This window comes from Battus philenor, unplaced genomic scaffold, assembly GCF_028537555.1.
Source record: "Battus philenor isolate CCGP_79_NKW_IND1 unplaced genomic scaffold, ilBatPhil1.0.hap1 SCAF_5, whole genome shotgun sequence".
In the NCBI taxonomy this organism is placed as follows: Eukaryota; Metazoa; Arthropoda; class Insecta; order Lepidoptera; family Papilionidae; genus Battus; species Battus philenor.
In genome coordinates this window covers 8589410-8602610 of record NW_027181715.1, presented here as the reverse complement: position 1 = coordinate 8602610, position 13201 = coordinate 8589410, and the positions used below count along the sequence as shown (strand labels likewise).

Genomic DNA, 13201 nt, shown 5'->3' with positions numbered 1-13201 from the left:
TCATTTCAAATTTGGTTAGGTAAGAAGAGGAATAAGGCAAGGGAAGAATAATACCAATGAATTGTAAGGTTTTCTTCTCAGCGCCGTGGACCGTACCTGGTCCCTCTGCATCTCGCGATGTACTCGGTACTAAGTGGATGCATGGAATCCAGAAGAGTTACGTCTCTAACAAGCGAGAAAAAAGAAGTAAGGAAGTAACTAAAATAAGAATCATAAAAAATGACTAGATAGTACACAAATAACAAAACCAGCATACCAGCATGTAATTATTATTATGATAATAATAATTATTATTATGATAATAATAATAATTATTATTATATTTATTTCCCGGAGAAAGCCAATATCCATTGTATTGCATATGAACTGTAATGTTTTTTGCTTTCTTATAATGTCTGGAGGTGTTTATTAGTAAAAACTATTATTGTATTTAAATATATTTATTACATTTAATTCATAGATGAGACTTATGGAATAGCATCCATTCATACTGCTTGTTAATATTTTTACGTTTATCGCATACGACAACTTCATTGCAAGCAGGATGTATGGTAAAACTTTTTATTACTTCTTAATTACATAAATATTGAAAGAATTACTTTCGCTTACGTAGTATTATTATTACTGACAGATCAAAAACTTTCAAAACGACCAATATTTTTACATTTCGTTCGTTTACAAACAAAAACCAACTGCTTTATTCGAGTAAACGTAATAATTTCAACTGAAGATAAATATCGAACAACTTGGAATCGAAAAGCTTGGTAAATAGATGTTGTAAAAGAGTAAATACGTAGAAAAGTTGTAGATCTATAACTTTAATATTAAATAATTTATCAATAATTTTGATAAATAGTACAAAATATATTATGATTTTTAATACGATATAATTTTAGGTTAAGGCTCCCAAAATACACAGGAGGTTTTTCTAAGACGTTATTTAAATTAATAATTATGTGGTAATATATTAGGAAATAATTTAATTGTTATAATTGGGCAGTTATTTACTTAAGTTACTAAATAAGTGCGTTAACGGCAGTACAATCTGTTCACATAATTAACAAGGAATTTTGTGAGATTACCATAAAAATGCAATTATTTTAATGTAATAGAATTATTAAGGTCAATTAACCTCGAAGGTAATTAGTAAATATTATTATAATTCAATATTATTTGTACATTCGTGAAAATTTTTCAATAAAAGTTAAAATTTTGTTGGAAGCCGGTGCTCTAAATACATATATTCAAAAGTTTCTATATACGTGTGTACAAGAAAGTTAATACATTAAATCTTGTGTAAAATTGAGTTTGATAATAAAAGTCTGCGGCGAGTGGCAATTAGTCTGTGGGGACGGACGTCGCTGGGCACAGAAATCCCGGTGGGATTTTCTCGCAAGCGCCAAACTGCTGCTGCACGGTCTCATGCCAGATCTTCTCCTTTGCCGTCCAACCTCTTCAACTGAAATTATAAACATTAAACTTTGCTAACTCTTTTTTTTAATGGAATCAGGCGTTACCTTGCGGAAGTTCAACCTAAGTAAGAAAAGGACTAATATTTAGCCACATGCAGTTGTAGTCGTGCGACAAAGTGTACCGCCCGCCAGCCCGCCGATAAATGCGTATGCGGCATTGCATTTATCTGACGATACGTTTATCATTTCCCAAAAAAAACAGCAGCTTGCGTTATTTTGTTAGAGGGGCATTCCTATTAATATAGGTCCAACTTATGTAAGCCCTTGTCTCAATTACTATTTTTCTATTTCTATATATTTAATAAATTAGTATAACATTGTGCATGAAATACTTATAATGTGCATGAAATAGAAATTAAAATCTTACATTCTGTTCAACTGTCCACGCGGTAGGAGCTGGACGTCCAGTACGCTTGTAATGTACATATTTAAAATAAAGATGCTGTTAGTTGGTTAATACATTATAATTATTACGGCTGTAGGAGTCACTGCTGGATCTCCATACCTTTCCAATAGGAACTTAACAAGCTCGCCTATCCACCTAGTGGGTGAACATCCTACATTGCGCTTACCTGTCCGGGAGCACTAACTTTAAGACCCCAGAGGCCATCAATGGTTTAACTCACTGCAACCTTAATTTGCCAATCTATACTAATAAATAATAATAAATTAATAATACTTTTGTTCGTCTGCAGCCCTCATTCCTGATTTGACCTCGTAGAGACATACCGAGCATAGTTCTCATCACGTCTCGTATAGCTCTACTACTATACTCGCTGTGAGATCTATATGCCTGTATGAGGTTTATCACCTTATAGCTTTTAACAATTACTCTACATCTGTATTTCAAGTCATCACTTTTTTTGTACTACTTGTCCGTTTGCGATTTTAGATCACATTGTATTTATTCATAATTCTTAAATAAATATAATATCAATTTTGTTCTCATCAAATAATATTGTATATTGATGAATAATAATTTTAACACTAATAATTAATAATATTTTTTTAAAAAATAGTCACCTCCTTGTCATCTCCTGCGACGGGTCTGTATCGTGGTGAAGAAATGTTATCAGGGGGCGGTGCCGAAAAGCCATGGACATAAAGGAGTGCACCAGCAATACCGCCAGCTATGGGTCCAGCCCAGTACACCTGCGAAAATTAAGGAAAACTACAATTACAAAAAAACAAATCATCTTCAACATTTTCGACAGCACAAAACATTTATGATCTTTAACATTATACCTCTCGGTTGCCGGATATTATTTTGAGGAATAAATACGTAAAAACAGACCAAAATATGTTACACAAGGAAGCACGGCATTTTATTTAAACGAGTTCACATTAATATGTCTGTGTGAATATATTTGACCAACTATATAACGAGTAAATTGGATTCACATGTATTTTCTGATAGCGTTGTGGTAGGACAGCATGTGAGATGTATGTGTCATATGAGTTTACTGTAAGGCTTTTTTTCTATAAAACAGCTAAGAAAAAAGTGAACTACATACTACGTACAACATACTACTGAACCTCTTAAATATCGTGAAAGAAAAAAAAACAAATTAGGAACCATAAACTTTTATGCTCCACTAAAATTATCATCATCGATATCCTTAAACTTTTAAAAAGAGAATTGAGCTTCAAAACGCGTTCTGAACCCATTACAATCGCAGTCGGTTTTTTTTTATCATTTTCACTAATGTCTTTTGGCTACTAAGGACTTTTAGTCATTTTGATTGTATTGCCCGGAGCCAATGTAACTAGTTGTAATAAAAATAAAGTGTACAATATCAAGATCACTTCTCCGCTGGTCCGGCTAGGCACCTTATTGGGACTTAATATTCCAATTGCCCTTAAACTAAATCTGCAGTATTGACACAGTTGATATTTTAGGTAAGCAACATTAGACTTAAGAAGGCCGTCGCCCTCAAAAACGAAGCCGATGAAGGAATTACGAAAAACTTAAATAAATTGTTGAAACTTAATATTCCGTTAGATAAAAAATGGCACTTGAATGTATAGCTTATTTGTTAGCAAAGAGTTTTAAAGCTTTTACACTTAATTACAATGGCTCTGTATAAAGCGATCACTTTGAAACTCTACTGGAATCCGACAGGCCAATAACTTTTCGCAGTACAAAGTCTGCAGGGACAGGTAGTAAACAATTATTAATTGTTATATGTATTAATCGGATATATGAAACGCCTTTTTATATTATATCATCATTATGCTTATTTATTTTTTATTTCAGAAGTCATAATAATACTTCTGTATCTTATATCTTATTTTCCTAGTTTTAAACGTCAATTAAGTGACGTGTTTGTTTGCAATAAATGTTATGCATATCTGTTTTTGAGCATCGGCGTGCGTACGAAATTGTATTATCGATGTAAGATAAGAAACTATCGAAGTACTCATTAGTTATATTCATATAAACATATACTATTGCGCAGTATTTTTTATATTTGTATTCAATACATTTTAAGAAATTACGTCTAAGAGAATGACTCAAATACTTGCAGTAAACATACGACTAGAGTACATGGAATGACAAATCAAAATGTTAAAAAAATATCACTTTACTACATTTGATTGCCGCACTTTGTAAAATAGTAGCGTTATGTGGGCTTTGTGAACGTAAACAATATTTATCATGTATTTACATGCTTGTACTAGCAATATAAGCGACCTTGTTTTAATGCAGTTTTAATAGCATCGCCCAATGGTCTTTTTAAATATTTATGACGATATTAATGTTGAACTTTTTATAGTATTAATAATTATTTGCTATTCATCGGAGTGTAAGATATTAAATACATAGCCAATGTATATATATATATATATATATATATTTATATATGTATATATATATATTTATATACGTATAGATATATTATTCAGAAGAGGATTATAACTGGTATCATAGCAATGATAATAGATTATCTTCGATCATTAAATGCAGAGGTAAATTGTTCTCATGATTTTATTTTAGCCTTACGATGACTAAATCAAGAAATGACATAATGTAGTGAAGGGAATATACACGACTAACGGCTATAAATAACTTGTGATATGCCATGTTTTACTAGAAAATCAATGATCCTTTTAACTATGAAAATTGACTTCAGTCATGAAATCATGGCTTGGAATCAAATGGTTTGAATCCATTTTATATAAAATAATAATGGTTAAATGAATACATTAAACCTTTCTAAAACGTAAATCGTAGGTCCACTTAATTTTGTAAAAAAATGTCACACTCCTGTGCTTACCGATCGTAGAATACGTTTGAAAAGTAAAGCAATTAATTATGTTTTTTACTACAATAAAGTCAATCACATTCTACAACTAGGTATATATAATTTCTTAAAATCCAAACAACACGTAGGTTGTTAGGATTTTAAGAAATTATTTAATAATTAGTGACTGAAAACTATGTTAATTAATTTTAATTTATTAAAAAATTTTGAATTGTAACGAAACTTTCGTTTAGTAAAAAATTTTTTAAGAAAAAATTTCAATGTGCTCACTTACCAGCTTGTTAGATGATTAGATAAATGATTGCAGGTGTATATTTCAAGATAATATATGTTTAAAATATTTAAACGGTCCTAATAAAACAAAAATTTGCTTTTGGTGAGACCATCTTCGAATAAAGTCAAGTTTTTATAATTTTAGAGGATCTCAATAAAGTTCTTTTTAAGGCAAAAAAGTAGTCATCTTTGGCTACCTTTTTGTGAATATTTGCAACCTGGACCTGAATTAAAAGTACTACTTACCCAGTGGTCGTTCCAAATGTTAGCGACAACGGCAGAGCCGAAGGAGCGGGCTGGATTCATAGCAGATCCCGTGTAATCCACAGCAAGCAGATGGCCGAGGGTAACTGTTAAACCAATCGCTAGAGGAGCAGTCGCCTTGCTGTCCGGTTTGTTCGGATCGCATACCTTGAAAAAAATATTCAAATGTTTTTTTTTTTTAATTAATACATTTTTTTTAAATTCATAAACTGCAACTGCCAATGTTAGCGGTTGTATTTTAAATATTAAATTAAAATTAAAAATAAAAAGAATGAATATATCATTGAAAAATACTGTATTTATTTAAAAAATGGCTATGTAAAATGTAAAATAAAAAAAAATGTAAATGTAAAATGTAAAAATGACGATAGTTAGTAATAATTATCATACTGAAGTTTAAAAACAACACGCGAAAGAAATTGAGCGGTACAATGTGCAATATATGTAGATATACATATATATATATGTAAAATAACAGAATATAAAATTGCAGGAAGAATTCGTTTTAAATGTATGCTATATTCTATGAAGTCATTTACAATGTAGTAACTCTTAGCATATAAACGTTCTTAGATTTTTTAAAACTTTACAATAATAAGCTTTATTTACGTAATGATAATAAAAAAGCCGAATCTAATCATTCATTCTCGATAACGTTATAATAAGAGAATGTTTAATTTGGAAAATTGTGGTTTTATGTGGCATTTTTAACGCATATATATAACTTTAATAAACGGCGTCGGCATGTCGTTTAATCTTTTTATGTCTAGATAATAAATTGAAACGGTAAAGATAAGACGACAAGTAGCTATATGAAAACTAATTATGTTGACTTTGTATTAATCACTCCCAATGTTTAACAGCTTAAATATCGTTATTAAAACATAAATGCGATAAAATTTACGATTAAACTCTTCTGATGAAATTTGGCGTTTCTACGCTGCTTTCGCTACACAATTTATATTTTTAATGACATACCTTTGTATATGTATACCTATATAGTTTAATTGGAGACACACAACTTTGTAGCACAAAATTATGCACGACAACACATTTGTGCCTCTAAAATAATTAATGCCTTTAAAGATTTATTCACTTTGAATTTTTTTATCTAAGAAATTATGGAGGCGGCTTTGACTATTTACTATTAGATAAATAATTTTATTGAAATATTGAAGAGTTTCTACTTATGTACGAGTATAAGCAAACTTCAACGTTCTTGCCCCTTCGTGCCAACGGATTTTTGCAATACAAAAGTGATTATTGTAATAAACCAACACTTCAATTAGTTTCTGGTTACTCTAGCTACAGCGCTCTCAAATCGATAAATAAAAAAGTTTTTTACTGTTTACCCATCGATATAGTCTCTACCTAAAATTAATCTATATGGTGACCTTTTTTATTTCCTGTGGAAATCTTTTGAATGACTAAGGTAAAGCCTCGGTATAGAGGACAGAGTTATAAAGGATCCCTATCCACTAAAACCTTTCCTTTGGTTAGCTGCCATCTATACAGTGTGAGGGATTTGGGGAACTGCTAATTTTGAATAATCCCTTTACAGTGTATGCGTTCTTCAAGTTATAGCTGAAACCCTCATGGTGCTACCACAATGGTTTGAGGTCACGTTGATCCATCGTCCGCCTCGGAGTCACCGACACTACTGAGAGCTATGACGAGACTAATTATCCGAAAGCTCCGACTTCGACCTATGTCAAAATTTTTTAAAATTGTTGAAACAATAACGAAGTGTATACATATGCGATATTCCCTTAATAACTTAGCGATGTTTTCCAGTATCATTACTGTTGTTGTGTTAATACTGTATGTTATTATTCTGAAATAAGTTTAATTCGTTGCAAATAATGCAAACTATACCTTAAAATAATCGCTTTTGTAGTTCTAAGCCGTTTTTAAGAAATACTGAACCGATATATGCGGATCCTTTCGCAGTTTTTGCGAGTAACGTAACGCTTCTTTAAAAACCACAGATTTAGAATTAAAAATGAATAAAAATGTCCTTTCTGCATGTTCTTTCTAATAACCTTAAAGTTATATGGGTATATACAACTTTTGAGAGGTGTTCCTAATAGAATATAACACTTTTTTATATTGCCACGCCGAAATTCTCTGCCAGAGTAAGCAAGTAAGTAAGTAAGTACGTCAAATCCTATCTAGTCCAAGGCTCAGATTTTAATTCATAGAAAGCGGTTTGGTAAAAAAAGGAAAAAAAAAACGGCAGAAGGATTGAAATGTAGTAGAAAAAATATGTAACAAGTTACAAATAGAATACTTACACCACAGACTACGAACACCAGGACAAATCCGAGGAAGAATTCAATGCCGAAGCCCTGCAGTTGAGTGACGTCGGTGCCAAGGCCTGTGACACCCAGCGAGCCTGCGGCGCGGTCCGGCGTGAAGGCTTTTAGTAACCCAGAGCCGGCAGCGGCACCTGCGCACTGTGCAATCACATACAGCAAAGCACGCGCGGGTTTCACGCGACCGGCAGACGCCAGACCAGCTGTCACTGCGGGGTTGACGTGTCCTCCTGACACGTGTCCGATAGCCTGGGGATAGTTTATGTTTTAAGACAAATATTTCAGGCTTTTAGTAAAGATATTAATATGATTTCAAATAACGTGTTGAATGTAAGAGATTTTATAACGTTTTACGTTAGTTTTGTCATTGTCTAATTAGGTGAAATTCTAGTAGGTAGCGGTTCGAGGCTCCCCAGGGTTTTAGGCTAAGCACCCTCTCCAACCTGTCTCCGCGCACCTGTGGAATTTGCAAATGCTACCTGGACAGCAGTGTAAACCATCTGGCTTACACTGCTGTCCTGGCATTCTTTTTATCTAAAAAAAAATTACACAGACAAATACTGTTTGTTCGTCAGCATTTACATATACATCGGGTTTGCAGATCGTATGTGTTAGCATTTACAACTAAAACTATTACCTTAAACCTTTTTACAGCCTTAAAGGTCGAAGGTTCTTTAAAAAAAAGCTCGACTTGAGTTGTTACATAATATGGGTGACAGGTCGCAAGTAAATCTTGGGCTGCACTTCTTCTCCATCCGTGATCATAGAGATCGTTGCATGGCCTTTCTAACAGTTTCTCGTCATCTGTTCTTCTTTTTAGTTTGCTCATAGATTCATTGACGCTCCAATGAGGTATTTTTATGGTCTATTGTAAAGTTGGATGAGCTTTGGATTTTAAGCCATTTAGTTTACTCAGTACAACTTTTAACTTAGCTCCGTCTTCATTTCGCATACCGTGGCCTAGATATTAAGCGGGGATAACTACACGATATGTTTATAATGACAAATTATTCGAGGGTGACGGAGAGCGTCGAACCACTGCTCCATCGGTTGTTATTATCGGATTGTAACTGTTTTTAAACTGAAATCTGAACTGAATTTTCAGTTGACTACAATCAATACAAAAACAGAACTACTATTATTACCATCATTTCAGCTATATAACGACACGCCACGGAATGCTAGACACAGGCCTCTCCCATAGATTTCTGATTGTCAAGCAAGTTTGTCCACATTATAAGTGGACGTCGTATGATGCGCTTGCTTAGCCGTGGTTTCCACTCCAGAAACTTTAAGGCCCGGCGGTAATCTGCGTTGTACCGTAAAATACAATGGAATTAAAAATCCATTTATACGACTAATCAGCAACAATAGAAGTTAAAATGACATTTTAAGTTGTTAGTGGTCAAATGAATAGGGGGAAGTACATGTTAAATTGTGATATATGTAATAAATTAACTTACTGAGACGATAGCGAATACAGAGAGGCCGAAAGCAAGTGCGATGAGCACAATATCTGGCGCCGCATTAGCTCCTTGTGCTATGTTTACACACGCTCCACATCCGAACAGGTTCAGTAATAGATTTCCTGGAAAACATTTCATTTAAATATTCTGAAATAAAATTGTAAATTCGCGTAAGATATAAATAGTAAGTCTTAATAAGTTATAATATACATGAGCCCATACAATTTGTGGTCTAACTTATATTGTATTCTAAAAAAATATCCTTTAGTTTAGTTATTTTATTCTGTAGACAACACAGGTCGTCATCGTTTCAGCCTTTTGACGTCCTATAAGACGACCATTGCAAGGCATACGTCGCCCCTAAACATATATACCATAACCGCCATGCTTGGCAGGCCGGTTGGCGATCGCAGTGTGGTATAATAGTATACAACAGATGCTGCAACCAATCGTCTGGAAACTTGTTTGTGAATAGTGGCAATCAACATTAATGCACAAAGTGTTAATTATTTAGAGTGTATCCCGGGCATCAAACCCGTGACTTACGATCGCAAGACTCGGTTCTTACTCCTGGGCTACCACAGTTCAATATAAGCTCATATAAACAAATTAAAATCTTAACCGATTTCTAAGACATAGGCCATGTCCAGCTTAGATGCCAGTGTTAGTTTTTGAAAAGTTTTTATTAATTCATAATATGTCTGTCGAATATAGTACAGATTAAGGCATAGGGGACATAAATTTTCTGATAACAAAATGCTGATAAAAAGTGCTGATAATAAATAATGTATTGGGATGTAATAAATAGTGTATTGGAATGAATGGGAAAAACTATTGAAACAATCGATTTTTGCTATACATAAACTTATAGTCACTGTTTTTTGTAAATTCAAAATCGGATATACATACTTCGGAGATGTCTTTTTCTTGTAAAATTTATATATTCATGTCGAGGAATTGTCATCAGACATCATCTAAAGCAATCAGGGCATATAAAGAGACCCCTAGGGGTAGACGGGAGTCTACTTAGGCGTGAGGAAAAAACAGGTGTTCATAATTCGTTAGCGGAGGTTCACGAAAATTTATCTGCTTCTGATAGTGAAGAAATAAAATGTTACCTTTACTTCACCTATCAAGGTAGACAGATGATATTTTGAGAAGTTCAGCGACTGTTACTTGTGAAAACTTTCATATTCTATGTTACGCTCCGCAAAGCTAGCTCTGTGCAGACGTGAAAAAGCGACGTAATACGACTTATGGTGCATGCGGTTGCAATCTTGCATGAACTTGTTTGATTTTTCATCAATATAAATAGGAATGTAAAGGAATTTGAAAAAAAGGTTTGGTAAATATGGTAGAAATGTGGTTACTAGCTACCCATAGTGGACCACCTCCACCGTAACCAGGTAAATTTTGAAAGTGGTCTGGGAATAAAAGTTTGGGAATCCCCAATTAAAAGTATTAGTGCGTTTTTGTAAAAAAAATAATGAAAATAAATGAATCGTAATCATAATTTTTGCCTAGGACGTCCACTGTTGGGCATAAGCCTCCTATTTTCGAATAAGACCAGTTGAAAACTGCCCGTATCCAGCGTCTGTCAACGATATTTTTTAGTGTATTTTCCGGTGCCTAAATAAATGATCTTGATACTTTTCCACACATACGAGAACAGGCGTCATACAGTTGGCAAATAGAAAAATATAGATTTTCAAGGTTGTTGCTTCAAATACTCAACGACTGTCCTTAAGATTTAATTATCGATATTACAAATGCGATCCGTACTTAAAATAGTGTTTTTTACTGGAACTTTTTACGAAATATTAAAAAAGTTACCAGAAAAAGATAAACGACAGTCGTAAAGTCGTTTTACATTATGGTATGACCAAGAGAAATAGGGATTAATTTTTGATATAGGTCGATATAATTGTAAACGTATTTAATTGTATTTATAACTATATATATATATATATATATGTATATATATATATATATTACTATATTAATAACAGACTTTAGATGGTGTAAATTTATATTTCGCTATTTTCTACGAAGCAAACTAAACAGTTGTTAAAGTTGTACAGGTTATTTCTTAGGGCCAGTTGGGGATGGAACAGACTTTCACCGAAAGCGTTTGTCCTGATTATGTAAAGGATTGACTTAATCATTACTGGTTAGTGTGTACTAACTACTAATCTTATCGATTATCGTATCTATTAAATATGTAAATGTATTTTTGCTGCCCCGATTATTAAATTTAATTAGGCCTTTTGCTAATTTATCATTTTATTATAGAAACGCCAAAAGTTTAAAAATAGTGATCTTCAAATAATTACGATAGATATCTAACGGCTGGTAATCGTTATGTTTTATTTTTTCTGCATTTTGGAAACGTGTGCACGATTAAGTACGATCAGAGAGCAATTTTTACTTTTATTTATCATTGAAAAATATAGTTTGATGTTGACATTTATAAGGGTTTGAAGTAGCGTGGTCTGTTTAAAATAACCAAGCTCGCGGGATTCCTCAGAAGCTTGGATTAGGTAGGTAATCATTGGCCCGTCACACCATGGCAGACGCCCCATGATGTGACTAGCTGCAAAAAACTCTGGGATGGAGCCTCGGCATGCGCTGTCATTCGGCAGTGACACGAAGGCGCGATTGGTGATATTATCGGACTTATCTCCAGTTGGATTATTTTTTAAATATGATATACCATAATAAGTGTACCATAATGTATGGAAGTAAGAATCTATCAATACTTACCAATAAACTCGGCCAGTAATGCTCTACTGATGCTTGATGCCCCTCCAGCCAACTCGTCTAAACCGAGTTTTCTTCCCAGTTCACCCATCGTTCTGTAAAAACAACTTCTATTAACTTTTATTGGAATTTCTTTTGTTTGATCATCTAAATTTTTCTTTAAACACCATAATATTTTTTACAATATAAAAACCTCACAAGTAATACTTTTTTTACCATCACATTTTACATTAAATGGTTGCAAGTAAATAACAGAATTATTTCATCATTTTTGTTAATTTAGTACATAGTTCAAATATAAAAAGAATAGTATTCAAGTATGATTATTTTATTTGAAAGTAAAAAAAGTTGTTTAATTGTCTAGGATTATTTTGAAACAGGTATATCTTTAGTTAATAACTTCGCAAAGCTAACCCGTGTCTTTTTTCTCAAAGTATCCTTTTTTAAATAATTGGAAAGTAAAAAATTAATACATCGACAGACGAAAGAGCAACCATGCATACCTCTATAACCACTATCATGTAACTAGTGTTTTTTTCCAACGGGTCCAGCCATTTATATAAAAAGACGACAAGAGATTGAATCATATCTCCGTTTTAAATTTATATACACCGAAACTGCATATCGAAACCGGTTTATCATTTCCCAGTAAATAATGCGTGATACTGGCCTCAGTAGGCCGCAAATGTTTTGATGTATCAAATAACATGGAAATACCAGGAATATCATATCAGAGGTTTGATTAATAAATTAAGAATCTATCTTAATGTTCTCTAGGAACAAAATTACCAGATACTTTTATTATCAAAGACTTGGAACACCGATGAGTGCCTGCCAAAAGTGTTGCCTCTATTTTATTTAATTATTATAAACAATTTGTTAGCTTAGTAACTAAAGGACTTCTCATTCGCAAATAGTAATTAAATGTCACCCTACAATATAAAATTGCCAAGATTGTTTATTGAAATGAATAATTTTTAAAAGAAATAAATTCCTTTGATAACTTTAACAGGCAACAGAAATTAAAACTGAAGAACTATAATTAATATAGAGAGATTTCTACTTAAGTACTGACTCATCGCTGTTTCTAGGCTAAGAGACTTGAAATTTGAATAGGAATATTCCTTTCGCCATAGAGATTAGTTAAGAATGGATTTTACAAAATTCTAAGAGAGAGCATACACATATATAGATACATATATTTATGTATGTATGTATATATATATATATATATATATATATATATATATATATAAATTTATTTATTCGTATGTATATACAGACATTTTGACACACATTTATATTCAGTATTCACTATAATGCTAAACATAACCTTGGGAAGATTTTTGAAAATTGTTTTTTTTATCACTTTGAGGAATTAAAAC

The 13201-nt window shown here is 32.7% G+C and overlaps 1 protein-coding gene across 1 annotated transcript in view; it reads right to left on the bottom strand.

The window, feature by feature from the left end:
- Window positions 1-413: 413 nt before the first annotated feature.
- Prip (prip) overlaps window positions 414-13201 on the bottom strand; it is a 33353-nt gene continuing 20565 nt past the window's right edge. The window contains exons 2-7 of the mRNA XM_068773123.1: window positions 11820-11911; window positions 9054-9178; window positions 7570-7839; window positions 5258-5422; window positions 2496-2624; window positions 414-1459 (exon numbers count right to left, since the gene is read on the bottom strand). Of these exons, the coding sequence (XP_068629224.1) occupies window positions 1421-1459; window positions 2496-2624; window positions 5258-5422; window positions 7570-7839; window positions 9054-9178; window positions 11820-11907 (816 nt within the window). The 5' untranslated portion in view covers window positions 11908-11911 and the 3' untranslated portion in view covers window positions 414-1420. The remainder of the gene's footprint in view (window positions 1460-2495; window positions 2625-5257; window positions 5423-7569; window positions 7840-9053; window positions 9179-11819; window positions 11912-13201) is intronic.